Here is a 14,736-nt window from a genome sequence, read left to right as displayed (position 1 = left end):
TGTTGCACTGATCCGTTTTCTAGTGGCCCCGAGTCTCCTCTCGGATTAAAAAATATATATATATATATGGGGCGGCCCGGTAGTCCAGTGGTTAGCACGTCGGCTTCACAGTGCAGAGGCACCGGGTTCGATTCCAGCTCGGACCTCCCTGTGTGGAGTTTGCATGTTCTCCCCGGGCCTGCGTGGGTTTTCTCCGGGTGCTCCGGTTTCCTCCCACATTCCAAAAATATGCATGGCAGGCTGAATGAACACTCTAAATTGTCCCCCGGTGTGAGTGTGAGCGTGGGTGGTTGTTTGTCTCTGTGTGCTTTGTGATTGGCTGACAACCGATTCAGGGTGTCCCCCCGCCTACTGCCCGGAGACAGCTGGGATGGGCTCCAGCACCCCCGCGACCCTAGTGAGGATCAAGCGGTACGGAAGATGAATGAATGAATGAAATATATATATATATATATGAGCTTGTCGTGGGGAGAGCAGTAAACACAGAAAATCCTGCAGGTCTTCCTGCATTTTTTCATTTCCCATCCAAATATGCGCGTAAGAGCAAGAATATGACGAATCGGAAGAAGACAGAGCATATTGGTATGCGGTGATTGATTTTTTTTTTTTTGTTCTTTGTGTGAAGAGCAATCGAGCGTCTGGAAAATTCACTGGCGCAGACTGAAGTGAAGGCGAGCACGTCCATGCAGGTGGGCCACATGGTAGCCCTCCTGCTCAAACCCAGGGGACGCCTCCCCGGCCTGCATATTTCCGCCAGCGACAACGAGGTACGGAACAATAAGTCAAGCCCCGCCCATTTGCCTCGTCACTCCTCGCTAGCAACCCAGGCTAGCCCGAGCTCTGCGGCAACGTTCAAAGCTTGCCCGTTAGGCGAGACCTACCACTTTGACAGAGTTCCTTGGCGCCGATACGCCACAGGGACCAGGACTTGGAAGACCGCCATCTTGTGGCATCTTTGAGTATTTCAGAAGGAGCATTATAATACAATACAATACATGCTGATTTATATAACGCTTTCATCCTGTTCCTGTTGAGTTTTTCTCGCGATTCGCATCAAGACTCGGTCCATAGCCCCCATAAGCACCGTAGCAGGGCTTCACTGCACCGTGCGGTCAAATCTTTCGGTCCTTGATGCACCTGTGGTATGGCATTTAGTCCATAGAATATGTCTCATTTAACTTTCTCTTCCTGTTTTGGGGCCTTTGTTGTAGGCCAACGCAGGCGCACCCGTCAACAACAGCAGAGTCAACGTCCACCTGCCCGGAGATTTGCTCCCCGGCTCGGACGACAGCCTGCTGTTCTGCATGGTGACGTGGCCTCGATCCTTATGGGTACACAAATCGATTGTTGTTCAGTACATGAGGAGAAAACTCATATTTTTTTATGTAATGCAATGCTGCCCTGTGAAGAGCACGAGTACTTTTGCCACCTGTGTGCAGAACAGATTTGAAATCATGTTTGTGCTCTCACGCGCGCAGCATAAAACAAATCGTTTGCAAGAGGAAGAGATGTCGCTTGTGTGTCAAATGCAGTGACGCAACAACAGCAGAGGCTGTGCTGTGCAATTTGAAAAACTCGCAACCTCAGAAGAACTAAAACAAAAAAAAGCACAAAAGCGAGAATTTTATTTATTTATTATTATTTGTAGGAGTTTTACGGTGTACTTATTTACTGTAATACAGTTGATGGAATGCTGGAAGAACACTGAAATATTCACACCCAAACTGCTGCGGGCCACAGCTCCCGCTTGGGCACTTGCATGTAGCTGAATCCAACCAGGCCCCGCCTCTTAAAGGCACATACTGTATCTAACACAGAGACACTACAAAATTGCTATGATGTTCTATATGTTTTACAGTTGCAATTTTTTTTGGTTTTCAAGTACATTACCTTTATTTCTTTTATTTCCTCATTCGCTTGTGGGGGTATAAAAAGTCTGCACACCCCCCCCCCCCCCCCCCCCCCGCTCAAGTCAGATGTATGTGATAAAACATTTTCAGAACTCTTTCTGTAATAAATGCGAAGTGGAGAAAACAAAAGCGGAAGCGGTTGCTCAAGTGTGCACACCCTCCTACAACTGAGGGCGTGGCTATGTTCAGAATCAACCAATCACATTCAAAGTCACGATTTATGGAACTCAGAACATACCTCCAATACTTCAGCATTTTTTTTTTAATACAGGCTTTCTACGTTGTGGATGTTTGTTGTTCGCCGTTGCAGAACGTGACGTCAGAGGAACTCTACCAGAACAGGCTGCTTGGCTTGCGTTTGCGCGGAAAAACTGTTTCAGGATTGCGGCAGCGAGTGAACATCACTGTCAATACGGTCGTCGTCAACGTAAGTCAAAGGATGACACTGCTCACGTACCGTAAATCCATGCGCAGTGTATGGAAATGTCAATGTGCTCAACAGGAAACACAAAGCCCCAAATGCGCCTTCTTGAATTTCTCCACAAAAGGTGAGTCGCTTTCTTATGGACCTATTTTCTCACGTGCGGGAGTAAGAACGTCTATGCGGCGAAATTTTGATTTAACGGACGAATTGGACGAAGGGACAAGTAACTGCTCTTGCTCGTGGCCCGAAAGCCACTCAATACAGTACAAATGTGTTGTTTTGTACCTTTTTCAAGGCCTACAAATGCCCAATACATTCATTCATTCATTCATTCATTCATTCATTCATCTTCCGAGCCGCTTGATCCTCACTGGGGTCGCGGGGGGTGCTGGAGCCTATCCCAGCTGTCTTCGGGCAGTAGGCGGGGGACACCCTGAATCGGTTGCCAGCCAATCGCAGGGCACACAGAAACGAACAACCATTCGCACTCACACTCACACCTAGGGACAATTTAGAGCGTTCAATCAGCCTGCCACGCATGTTTTTGGAATGTGGGAGGAAACCGGAGCACCCGGAGAAAACCCACGCAGGCCCGGGGAGAACATGCAAGCTCCACACAGGGAGGCCGGAGCTGGAATCGAACCCGGTACCTCTGCACTGTGAAGCCGATGTGCTAACCACTGGACTACCGGGCCGCCCCATGCCCAATACAGCAAAAAAAAAAAAAGATTGCCAATAAATATTCATAATAGCTTGAAACGATCTAAAACGTTTCCGGATGATCTAAAACGTACTTTGCAGGCACTTGCAGGTGATAGGTTGGTAAGAATGGCGTGTGTGCGCATGATGTTCGTGCACTTCCTTTTTTCACCTCTGATTGTACTTTGTTAAAGAACAACTTGACAAGAAACACAAAAAGTATCTGACGCTGCGACGGTGCTTCGGCGCACATTTCTGTCCATTCTACTCGAGAATCCACGATTGGCCCGTTTGAATGCATCCGGTTTGGACGTATAAATCCAGTCAGTCTGTAAATGCTGTTTGATTCCGCCGCCGTGGATTTGGACATGTCACATTGGAAAGATCGCTTCGTGCACAACAAAATAAGGAGGTGGATCCCCGAAAAAGCAGACGCGTAAAAGGATTTTGTCAGAGAACAAAGGGAGTCTTTAATAAAAAACACAAAATACCCGACAGGGAAAAATAACAAAAAGCGCTGGTCAAAATAAGGACCAGGGAAGGAATAAAGGGAACAACCGAAAACGCTCGCGGAAAACAAATGGCGAGGAAGGTCTGATTAGACAAGTGTATAAATTTCAATAATGACGCGTAGTAACAGCCACAAGGCTAGGAGGCAACGAGTAATCAAGGTAGGAATCTGAGCGAGAGAATAACGGCACGGCGTGGAATTCTCCGGCAGTGAGTCGACTGCCAGAGCGTCCTAATAAAGGCAGAGTAATCACCGACCAATGCGTAACAGGTGTGTGGGCGGCGGAGAGAAAGCCCGCCCCCTGCTGGCAAACACGAGACGTGACAGGACAAACCCTTTTTTCGAAGAATCTGAAAGAAGGTAATTGGCGTCTAGCGTAAACTGCGAGGCACCGCCTGTTGTCTATCCGAGTCCAAGACGTCCGTTTGAGGTGTGGCATCTAATTGGAGTGGAGGAAATCATCTTTTAGCACGCTAGCGAGTGTCCATCTGTTTGTGTCGAAGCAGCATTCAGCAGCAGCGGTTGCCGGACCATCTGGGAACCCGGTCAGAGTCACGTGACCTGTTCCTGCGACCACCTGACCTACTTTGGCATTCTCTTGGTAGGCACTTCATTTTGACATCATTTTTAGTCTCCGCTTAGGAGGATAACCACCAAGATAACGGCCTCTGTTTTCGTGGACGGAACAAGTCGAGCACAAACTGACGTCAAAATGTGCGCATGGGTGGAGCCTGCCGCGCCACAACTTAGACCTGCTTGCAGCTGGTCGAAGCTTTAGTTTACTTTCAGCTACCGGATTGTCAGCTGCGCCAGGTGTGTGTTTTGAAAAAAACAGCCCTGCTCCGCCAGAACGGCCAGCCAAATTCCCCAAAACACACTCAACTAGGCATTCACAGCACAAAATCCAGACAAATCCATTTTTTACACCCAAGCACCGTCTACAAAAATGGAGCCTACTGTCTCACCTTTGAGCATTTGACTGAAGGCTGATATTCAGAAGAGTGGAAGTAGAAAAAACAGCGACAATACAATGGAGCGGAAACTCTCCATTGTATTGTGAGCCGACCTTTCTGTGGCTTCTTCTCCTTCCTAAAAAGTCGGAAGCTCGCCAAACTTGTTGCTGTTTTTCCGTCGCAGGTGTCCGCTCCCCTCTCGGACGCCGATGAAGCAGTGCTGTCATACCTCTCTCTGATTGGCTGCACACTTTCTCTCATCAGCCTGGTCATTACGCTGCTGCTCTTCATCGCCAAAAGGTGGTTGGGGAGCGGGTGGGGGGTGGGGGGGATTATTCTCATCGCCAAAAGGTGGTTGGGGAGCGGGTGGGGGGTGGGGGGGATTATTCTTGGCTTCCTTGCTCAGTGTGCAACTTTCATTTCATAAGATTTCCACTTTAGACTTACAATTTGCCTCTAGAAAGTCAGACATTGGGCGGCCCGGTTTTCTCCGGGTGCTCCAGTTTCCTCCCACATTCCAAAAATATGCACGGCAGGCTGATTGAACACTCTAAATTGTCCCTAGGTGTGAGTGCGAATGGTTGTTCGTTTCTGTGTGCCCTGCGATTGGCTGGCAACCGATTCAGGGTGTCCCCCGCCTACTGCCCGGAGACGGCTGGGATGGGCTCCAGCACCCCCCGCGACCCTAGCGAGGATCAAGCGGTACGGAAGATGAATGAATGAAAGTGAGACATTTTTTCCCTCCAATTGCTTATTTTTTTTCAACTTTCATTTTAGGTGTTTTTCAAAATACTCAAATAGAATTCCGGGATTTATTTTTCTAAAAAAAAAACAAAAAAAACCCAACACTTTCATCTGAAAAGAATATTTTGCTCAGAAAGGTCCACGTTTTCTCTCCTAAATTTATGAGTTTTTCTTCAAACTTTTTGTTGACAAAAATATTTTGTCCAATCCTTAATCTGAGAAAAGTCTCAAAGGGCTTCACACGCCCACAGTTGAAAAATACTGACGATATTATCTGATATTAAATCCCTGGAGGGCAAGAAAAACGATAAACCTTGAGAAGGGGCCGCAGATGGGGGAATCTCCTCAAAAAATAGGGAGCAAAAAGTAAAAAAAAAAGACTTTTTATGATTTTGTTTTCATCCTGAAAATTGCTGCATTTAAAAACAACTACATGAAAACTATTTCTGTGTTTTCCCCAATATTTGGAAATATACAAATACATCATTTTTCATTCGAAAATAGCCGTTTCCCTAAATATTGTCTCGTGTGTGCATCTGGCAGGAAGCTCCGCGAGGACGTGTCGATGAAGGTGCACGCCAACCTGGCCGTGGCGCTGATCCTGCTCAACGCTCACTTCCTGTCCAGCCGGGCGGCGGCGCTGTCGCCCGACGGGATCTGCTTTTACGTGGCTCTGGCGCTGCACTACTCCTTGTTGACCACCTTCAGCTGGATGGCGCTGGAGAGCTTCCACCTCTACCTGCTCCTCGTGCGCGTCTTCAACATCTACATCCGCAGATACATGCTCAAGCTCGGCCTTGCTGGATGGGGCGAGTCCACGCGTCCACCCCACCAAAGCGAACGATAACTTTGGCTTCTAGCTACGCAAAAGAACGAGAAATAAGAAAGTAGACAAAGTAGTAGGCATGGCAACCAATGTGCGACGGATGCCGTTAGTTCGCTGCCGCCTCTCACAACGCTCTTATAAAATGATATCCGTCTAGTTCAGGGGTGTCCAAACTTTTTGCCAAGGGGGCCAGACTTTATGTGGTAAAATGTCGGGGGGCCGACCTTGGCTGACATTCTTTACATTGAACAATAATATTGTTCAACAAATTTTAGTAAGCCAGTCTGTTTCACATTTCCATTTTTATTTTAATTTCAACAATCTTAAGAATTTCTTTTGGTTCATTTGAAACAGGAATTTGAAATATGACATATCAGTCAATATAAACACGGAGTGATGTCTTGTTAACTCGTCAGTGATGCCCTCTAGTGTCTAAATGCTATTACTCATTTAGTGAATGCTATTACTCATTTAGCCACTAGAGGGAAGCAGTACTCTATGAAACATCACTCACCAGTCTACGAGACCTCAGTCAATGCAACACGTGTTCCATTGCGCCCAACCTGCGGGCCAGAAGGCACTGATTTTATGACGGGGGCCGAGGGCCGGATGAAAGTCGACCGCGGGCCGGACTTTGGACATGCCTGGTCTAGTTGAATGAAAAACAGAGTTGCTTTCCGATAGTCCCAGTTGACGTGAAGGTCTTTTCTGTGTGCACAGGTCTTCCCGCCGCCATCGTGATCTTGGCCGTCTTTGTGAAACCCGACGCTTACGGACGCGTGGCCCTGGACGCCGCAGATCCCGAAAGCACTCAAATGTAAGCAGGCCGGGACTTGACTTCAGTTTGCAACTTGGGGGGCGGCGCAGTGCGGCGCTTCTTGATGTAACGTGACGTGCGCGCAGATGCTACCTGCTGGACGGCACGCTGAAGATGGTGAGCACGCTGGGCGTGTTCAGCGTGGTGTTTGCCTTCAACTTCACCATGCTGGTGGTGACCGTCCAACGTTTGACCGGCCTCCCGCACAGCAAACGGGTACGCGCTTTTTCCTCGGACATCAAATCCAATCGCACGGCAATCAGAGATGATTTCTTTTTCCAATTGGTGCACATTTTCCTCATCATTGGTTCGCATGTCGTTCTGGACTTTTTCCTCAATTGCGTTTCTACGGCTAAGACAAATAGAGTGACTTTTTTCATATCCGGTACCGAGCGAGCGTATTTGTGAAATGGCGGCCACAGATTGGGCAGGGCGAGCGAGGGCGAGCCAAGCAGAACATAAGCACGCTGCTGGGAGTCAGCACCTTGCTGGGCATCACCTGGGGCCTCGTCTTCTTCTCCTTCGGCCACCTGAGCACGGCGGGCCTCTACCTATTCTGCATCCTCAACTCCCTGCAAGGTGGGTGCGCCAAACAATTAACGCCGTCCTCCCTCGTCGGCTCCTCAGCGGCCATGTCTCATCCTCCTTCCCGGCAGGTTTCTTCATCTTCTTGTGGTTTGTCTTGTCTTGGAGAAAGTCGGCGCCCTCTGCGGCCAGCAGTAAAACGCCAAGCGCCAGCAGCTGAGCCAGGCCTCTCAACACTCCTAAATCCGACTGTCACTCTTTTTATCATCTAGCTCTGTTTTGTTGGAGTACAGTAATCCCTCGCCATTACGCAGTTCATCTTTTATGGCTTCGCTTTTTTCACATGTTCTACATCCTGATTGTTGGCTTTGGGACTGACTAGTGTCAAATGTCTGTAAGAAAGTGTGTGTGTGTGTACATAATGTTTTTTATTAATACCTGCGTCTCAAAAAGGGCTACTCTTTGGTTTCATTCAATACAGTATTGTATATGTAATAATGGCAAAAGATAAAGATGACTACTTCACAAATTTCACATATTACAAGTTCTTTTTGGAACATAACCCTCATGATCAACGAGGGATTATTTTACACTGTTTCCTGTTTGTCTACGAGTGGGAGGTCATCTCACTCTTCCCCTTTAATATGAGGGGGGGGGGGTGGCGGTGGAGGGGGTTGGCTCCTCATTCTCTTTACTGTGGGGTCTTTGGTTCCTGTATTTAGACGGGCTCTGGCTTTTCCACCTTTAACCTGTTTGTGGTGGAGTGGGGGATGGTCAAGTCAAGTAGAGATGTGACACACCGTGTGGCGACTTTGTGCACAGAAGAACAGCTGCCGCAAAACTACACAGGTGCATACAAGATACTTTGACTTGAAAAGTTGCGACGGTGAATTCAGACAATACATCACTTGCGAAGACATGTATGCGACCCCCCCCCCACATCTACACCACCATGTCAGCTTTTTATCAACCTCACGCAAGCATTTAACTGTAGTTGTAGCTTCTCCTGTGTCCAGAAATCAACACCGTATCAGTTCCTAAGGTTAAAACACTCCAAATTGTTGATAAAAAAAAAATCAATCGTGAGGACCAAATCAGTGTGACGACTTGCATTTTCGATTTTATTACATTCCATCATACTAAAACCACAAAATGGTCCACAAAAATGTGAGTTTGTTTGCGGTTAGTCGCAGTTTGTGTTTTCCAAAAGTTCTGCAGTTTCATTGCCTGCTGCTTTTCTGACTGGCACACTCGTGTTTGTTCACCTGATACTTGTAAGAGAAACGTTCGTCACACGCAGCGCAGGAGAATGGTTTCTCACCGGTGTGTCTTCGTCTGTGTCTTGTCAAATTGCGACTCAGAGAGAAACTTTTGCCACACACTAAGCAAGAATACGGTTTCTCGCCAGTATGCGTCCGCATGTGTAGAACCAATCCCGGGCGTTCACTGAAGCTTAAGCCGCAGACTGAGCAGGCAAAAGGTTTCTCTCCAGTGTGTATTTTCATGTGTTTGTTCAAATGTGCCTTACGCGTGAAATTTTTGGCACAAATAGAACAAGAAAAAGGTTTCTCACCAGTGTGCATTCCAATGTGTAAGGTCAAATGTCCCTGATGCGTAAACATTTTGCCACACACTGAGCAGATAAAAGGTTTCTCCCCCGTGTGCGTTCTTATGTGGATCTTCAACTTTTCCTTACGTGTGAAACTTTTGCCACAAAGTGAGCAAATGAAAGGTTTCTCTCTTGCGTGGCTCCTCACGTGCGCTTTTAAATCCCACTTTGTGGTCAATGTTGTCCCACACTGCAAACATTCCCAGGGGGTTTTTTCGGTGTGACACGTCATGTCACCTTTAGAGTGTTCATCATCATCGTCGTCGTCATCATCATCATCATCCGTGTCATGTGATTGTGATGACACAGCGTCACAATCTGATAGCTGAGCGAAGAAGCCGGCTCCTCTGCAGTGATCTCCATCATGTTCTTTTCCTTCTTCATAATCGCCTTCACTCTTCACAATGACTGTCAATGGAAAGTTGGTGACATCAGCCTCCTCCTCTTCCGTTTTAATGTGGGAGGCGTCTGGATATCTGTGAAGATCTTCTACGGTGTCTGAAGAACACAAACAGACAAATACACCTGCTTTGGTCACATCAAGCTTTTCAGGCAAGCGGTGATGTAATGTATAATTGTGGGTGAGCTCACCCTATGCCGAATTTGTTTTCGACCCGACAGTAACAATGACTCCCCCATGAGGCGTTTTGCTTCGCGTCGTCAGAGTGTGCATTTCGCTGCATTGCAAAACAAATACTGCCCTCAATCCAGTTAAAGGAAACCATTAATGGCCGCGTTTTGGCTAAATATTAGGACAGTACTGCTAGTGTCACTTTATCAGTGATCAATCTGTCTGAGTTTTAAATGATTTATTAATTGTCAGAAACATTGCAGCGGGACAGCGTTTAAAGTTGGGTTGAAGCCATTATTTGAAAGTGAACAAACCTGCTGCGTGTACCAGATCGAGAGGCATCTTATTAAAATTAGCGTCCAGTAGTTGAGCTTGTCGCTCGCTCTCCTCTGTCCGACAAAGTTTCCCCTCGTACTCCTCTTTCACACTTTGTGCACAGATTTTCACACGATAATCACGAGACTTTACGCTCTCACTCGATCGCTGCTCAGCGAAGCGTCGAGAAAGGCGTCAGCTAGCAAGCTAAGCTAACCCGGGTGGAGAAGCTTCAACGCCCATCAAGACGCAGTTATCCGGACACAAACATTTAATCAACGTGGGTTTACTTCAGTGAAATACTGAGAGGACGTCCTGATCGAGGCTTCGGTATGTTCTGTGATAATTCGGGAACAATAATTGTGTGACGATGGGGCGGTAAGCCGAAAACGTATGCGGAAGTACAGTCGCAGTCGAAAGAGTATGGCGGCTCACTTGGACAAACAACAACGAAACGCGAAAACGCATTTTTTCCCTCAAATTAGTTACCATCGATTGATGTCAAAAGTTATTATCTATAGCTCTAAAGTAATGATGCTATATTAAAGGGATGTCAAATTAATTTTCCGTTATGACAGCGAAACCAAACAAATGTTTCATCGTCTTAAATATGAGTACATGTACACAACGAATTGATGGGTTTCTATTGTTGTCAAGTCAACTATAATAGCCTGTTCAAATATTGTTCAAGTGAGTCTTAACAGAGTAACAAAATTATTGCAAAAACGTTCATTATGACACATGACAATTTGATATTTCAGTACAGATTTTAGCAAGGATCACGCTATTTGACACACATAATTTGCTTTCGTGGGCCACATAAAACGACCCGGTGGGCCGGATCTGGCCCGCGGGCCTTGAATTTGACACCTGCATTGTATCGCAAATGTTTTTGTGTGTTTTTTTTCAATACTCGAGCTCAAGTGACAACATATGTGAAAGAGAAGTAAGGTATGAAGAGCCCACAGACGGCACGGCGGGCGGAGTGCAGAGGTCTCGGGTTCTTGTGTGGAATTTGCACGTTTTCCTCGTGCCTGCGTGGCCTTTGCTTCAAAACGTTCAAAGTTCCAAATATTCCTCCTTTTTGAAGACGACATTTTTGATGGCACTTTCTATTGAATAAGCATCGTTTCTTTGAATTGCTTGCAAGTTAGTGGTCTTGTCATGTGGGGGCAGTATCGCATTAGAAGAGAGCCCAGAGAACTGGCGATCATGGCCTGCACACCGGAAGGAGCAGGATATTAAAGCATGACACCCCCCCCCCACCCCCTCCATGATGCACAAACTGTTGTAATTGCGTACGGAAGCGTGGAGCTGTCAAGTCAACATTCCTGACTGGAAAACTAGTTCGAAAGTATTTGCAAATACGCTTTGAACGTGTTTGAAGACGAAATACCACAACGGCACCAGATGTGGACTTGCATATGCGCGTATCCCATTGCATTATGGGGGAAAAATGCCAAATGGAAATAATAATAAACCCATCAAAATGACTATGAAACAATATTCACTTATTTAATTTTCAAATGACATATTGCTATCTGGCAGCCCGGTAGTCCAGTGGTTAGCACGTCGGCTTCACAGTGCAGAGGTACCGGGTTCGATTCCAGCTCCCGCCTCCCTGTTTGGAGTTTGCATGTTCTCCCCGGGCCTGCGTGGGTTTTCTCCGGGTGCTCCGGTTTCCTCCCACATTCCAAAAACATGCGTGGCAGCCTGATTGAACACTCTAAATTGCCCCTAGGTGTGAGTGTGAGCGTGGATGGTTGTTCGTCTCTGTGTGCCCTGCGATTGGCTGGCAACCGATTCAGGGTGTCCCCCGCCTACTGCCCAAAGACGGCTGGGATAGGCTCCAGCACCCCCCGCGACCCTAGTGAGGATCAAGCGGTTCGGAAGATGAATGAATGAATGAATGAATATTGCTATCATGAAGTCCACATGCAAGAAAAAAAATATTTTTTTTAAAACGTGCACTTCCACAATATTCCTTGGCATTATGGGGAAAAATTGTTTTGAGCATTTGGCGTACCAGAACATTCAAACATATTTGCAAGTATGTTCGAATGTACTCATATTTGCTCGTATGTTTCAACGTATTTGCAAATACGTTCAAACACGTTTGCGATGCAGGGCCGTGGGGTTAATTGTTTGTTTTTGTAAAGTGCAATACTGGTAGTTTCCCGTTTGAAGAATGATGAATAATTGCTATTGAGGGCAAATATAAATTGGCCAATTCAACAAAACTTCATCAAGTCCCAGTTGAAGCGATGAGAAGATTCGTCTGTCAGTTTTCCAGCGTACTGCTGACTACTTTGTTTTCGATGAATTGTCTGCATGCAGGTGGACTCGCAGGTTGGCCTGGGGGCTCGCAGCCGACCTTCTCGCACCCACCGCGGCGCTCACCTGCTCGCAAAGCGCCCGCAGAGGCTGACTCACAGGCACAAGCAGCTGTTGCTGTGTGGGAAGAAAAGTTTCTCTGACTGTAAATGAGCTTTCTTTTCATGTGTCAGCAAAAGGGGGCCTTCGACACTCCAAGTGGGAATTTCCAAACTTCATTTGGGCCTAATGACTGCTGCTGCTCGCTGTCGTTTTGTGTCTTGTTGCTTCGGGTGCAGCTCAGTGAGCGTCCAAAGAATTCGGATTGGATCATTACTGTTGTTGTGCTTAACATTTCTCAGGGGAGCAGGAGTCTATTCGAAGCTGACCTCAGGCAAGAACTGGTTGCCAGCCAATCGGGCCAATTACATGGAAATTACATTCATATAATGCACTTTTGCTTGTCTTTATTAAATATATACCACAATTTGGCACAATGAACGAGTGTTTTGTACATCTGATCATAGTTCTGTTGTTGGGAGTCCTTCCATTCCAAAGTCATGTTAAAAAAAAAAAATTAGGTTCAGTAATGACTTTGACCACTTTTTTTCCAGACCGATATCAGTGTGACGATTCACTCTTTGAGGACTCATCGATACCGAGTACTGATACCATGACGACTTTTGGAATCTCAACTTTCATTTCGTAAAAATGATGAAGAATTGTGAACAAAATCTTTCTATCTGATGCAGAGATGGTTCACTGATTTGTCAAACGGCGCAGCATTGTGTTGACTACTTCCAAGGAGAACGTACTCTTACCTGAAAGATCCGTGGCTGGTATCAGCAGCCTCCATGAGTACCTTTCATTTAATCATTCATTTTCCGAACCGCTTTTATCCTCACTAGGGTCGCGGGGGTGCTGGAGCCTATCCCAGCTGTCTTCGGGCAGTAGGCGGGGGACACCCTGAACTGGTTGCCAGCCAATCGCAGGGCACACAGAGACGAAAAAACCATTCGCACTCACACTCACACCTCGGGACAATTTAGAGTGTTCAAACAGCCTGCCACGCATGTTTTTGGAACGTGGGAGGAAACCGGAGCACCTGGAGAAAAGCCACACAGGCCCGGTCAGAACATGCAAACTCCACACAGGGAGGCCGAAGCCGGAATCTAACCCACGACCTCTGCACTGTGAGGTTAACGCGCTAACCACTGGACCACCGGGCCGCCCTCCATGAGTACCTGATGCATTAAAATAAGGCTGGTATCAGCACGCTTCCGATACCTGGAATTGGTTGAGTTTCAAACTCAAGGCCCGGGGGCCAGATCTGGCCCAACATATCATTTTAGGGGGCCTGCTAAAGCAACATGTATTTTCTTGCTAAAATAACAAAAATACAAATGGTTTTCATTATTGATAACAACAGCCGAGAAGTGGTTGTTTTTTTTTCACTCCACTGAAAAAGATTTCAGATGGTGATAATTTCATTCCGGAAGAAATCCTGTAGAACTTTGGTGTTTTTCTTACTGATTTGTAGGAAGCAATCCTTTGTGTGTGTTCAGTGGGCCTCATCCTTTCTCATCTCCGCCAGAGGCTTAAAAGACCTTCTTAGCCGCCCACCACTGAAAAAAAAACGGAGCCCCCGTTTGACCAATAACATTTAAATGTGGCAATTATGTTGGCAGCTCCTTCCTGGGGGGCTGAGATCAAGTCGCTAGATAAAGATGTGATTAGCGTACACCGACATGACTCTCCCTCTGACGGCCAGAGGAAATCGGCCTTCTTATGCCGCCTTCAGCAGAGTGGACCATAACACAAATTGCCTCTCACATTCGTACAATATAAAGTCAGATTTTGACATTCATCTATCATGCAAACCGGAAGGTAGTCTTGTGAAAATGCATTGAATTGCAAATAATGGAGCTTTCAAAATCCCATTTGGCTTGTCGGCACTTTTCAGTACAATTTGATGACTTGCCATTTAAATTTGCGCTTGTGTGTGTGTGTCTGTGAGTGTGCGTGGTTCCATGCTGCACACCGCCTCCCTGCACACAAAGGTTGTTGATGTCGCCCCCTCCCCCCTACTCAGTTAGAGCCCGTCCTGCAAAATAAAAGGAATCGTACTCTTTCGACTAAGATTTTGCATATTGTGAAGACATGTACATGCATGTACGTACGGGGCGTGATTTTCAATTTTGAACATGTCCGAACTGGATTTCATACGAAGCTCTGGAAGAATTTTTTTCAGAGTTTTTTTTTTAAACATTTGATTTCTTATTTTCTCTCTCTCTCTTTCTCGATATATATGTTTTTTGAAGTCACGACTGATACTATCATAGTATCGTATTATTTAGCATTCATTACTTAAACGATTATATTTTCTGGAAATAAAACTACAAATATTCAGCACGATTGCAAACATGATATATTGTAAATAAAGTTATGACAAATGTTATATGTAATACCTTTATAATTTCTTTTTGTTAAAAAATTATCATACTGTCAAGTGCTAGAAA

At 46.2% G+C, this 14,736-nt stretch overlaps 2 protein-coding genes across 2 annotated transcripts in view; one reads left to right on the top strand and one right to left on the bottom strand.

Moving 5' to 3' along the window:
- Positions 1–14,736, top strand: part of LOC127599858 (adhesion G-protein coupled receptor G5-like) — a 78,159-nt gene that overhangs the window by 2,078 nt on the left and 61,345 nt on the right. The window contains exons 3-13 of the mRNA XM_052064072.1: positions 626–767; positions 1,212–1,385; positions 2,026–2,337; positions 2,413–2,458; positions 4,051–4,145; positions 4,682–4,797; positions 5,785–6,050; positions 6,788–6,884; positions 6,971–7,100; positions 7,307–7,463; positions 7,541–7,799. Of these exons, the coding sequence (XP_051920032.1) occupies positions 626–767; positions 1,212–1,385; positions 2,026–2,337; positions 2,413–2,458; positions 4,051–4,145; positions 4,682–4,797; positions 5,785–6,050; positions 6,788–6,884; positions 6,971–7,100; positions 7,307–7,463; positions 7,541–7,629 (1,624 nt within the window). The 3' untranslated portion in view covers positions 7,630–7,799. The remainder of the gene's footprint in view (positions 1–625; positions 768–1,211; positions 1,386–2,025; positions 2,338–2,412; positions 2,459–4,050; positions 4,146–4,681; positions 4,798–5,784; positions 6,051–6,787; positions 6,885–6,970; positions 7,101–7,306; positions 7,464–7,540; positions 7,800–14,736) is intronic.
- LOC127599101 (gastrula zinc finger protein XlCGF7.1-like) lies at positions 8,504–10,343 on the bottom strand. Its single transcript, XM_052062785.1, has 2 exons — positions 9,904–10,343; positions 8,504–9,516 (listed from the first exon to the last, which is right to left on the bottom strand). Exons 1-2 carry the CDS (start codon positions 9,929–9,931, stop codon positions 8,630–8,632), a joined length of 915 nt encoding a protein of 304 aa, XP_051918745.1. The 5' UTR covers positions 9,932–10,343; the 3' UTR covers positions 8,504–8,629.

The sequence above is a fragment of the Hippocampus zosterae genome, chromosome 4, assembly GCF_025434085.1.
Source record: "Hippocampus zosterae strain Florida chromosome 4, ASM2543408v3, whole genome shotgun sequence".
In the NCBI taxonomy this organism is placed as follows: Eukaryota; Metazoa; Chordata; class Actinopteri; order Syngnathiformes; family Syngnathidae; genus Hippocampus; species Hippocampus zosterae.
This window is presented reverse-complemented; position numbering and strand designations above follow the sequence as displayed.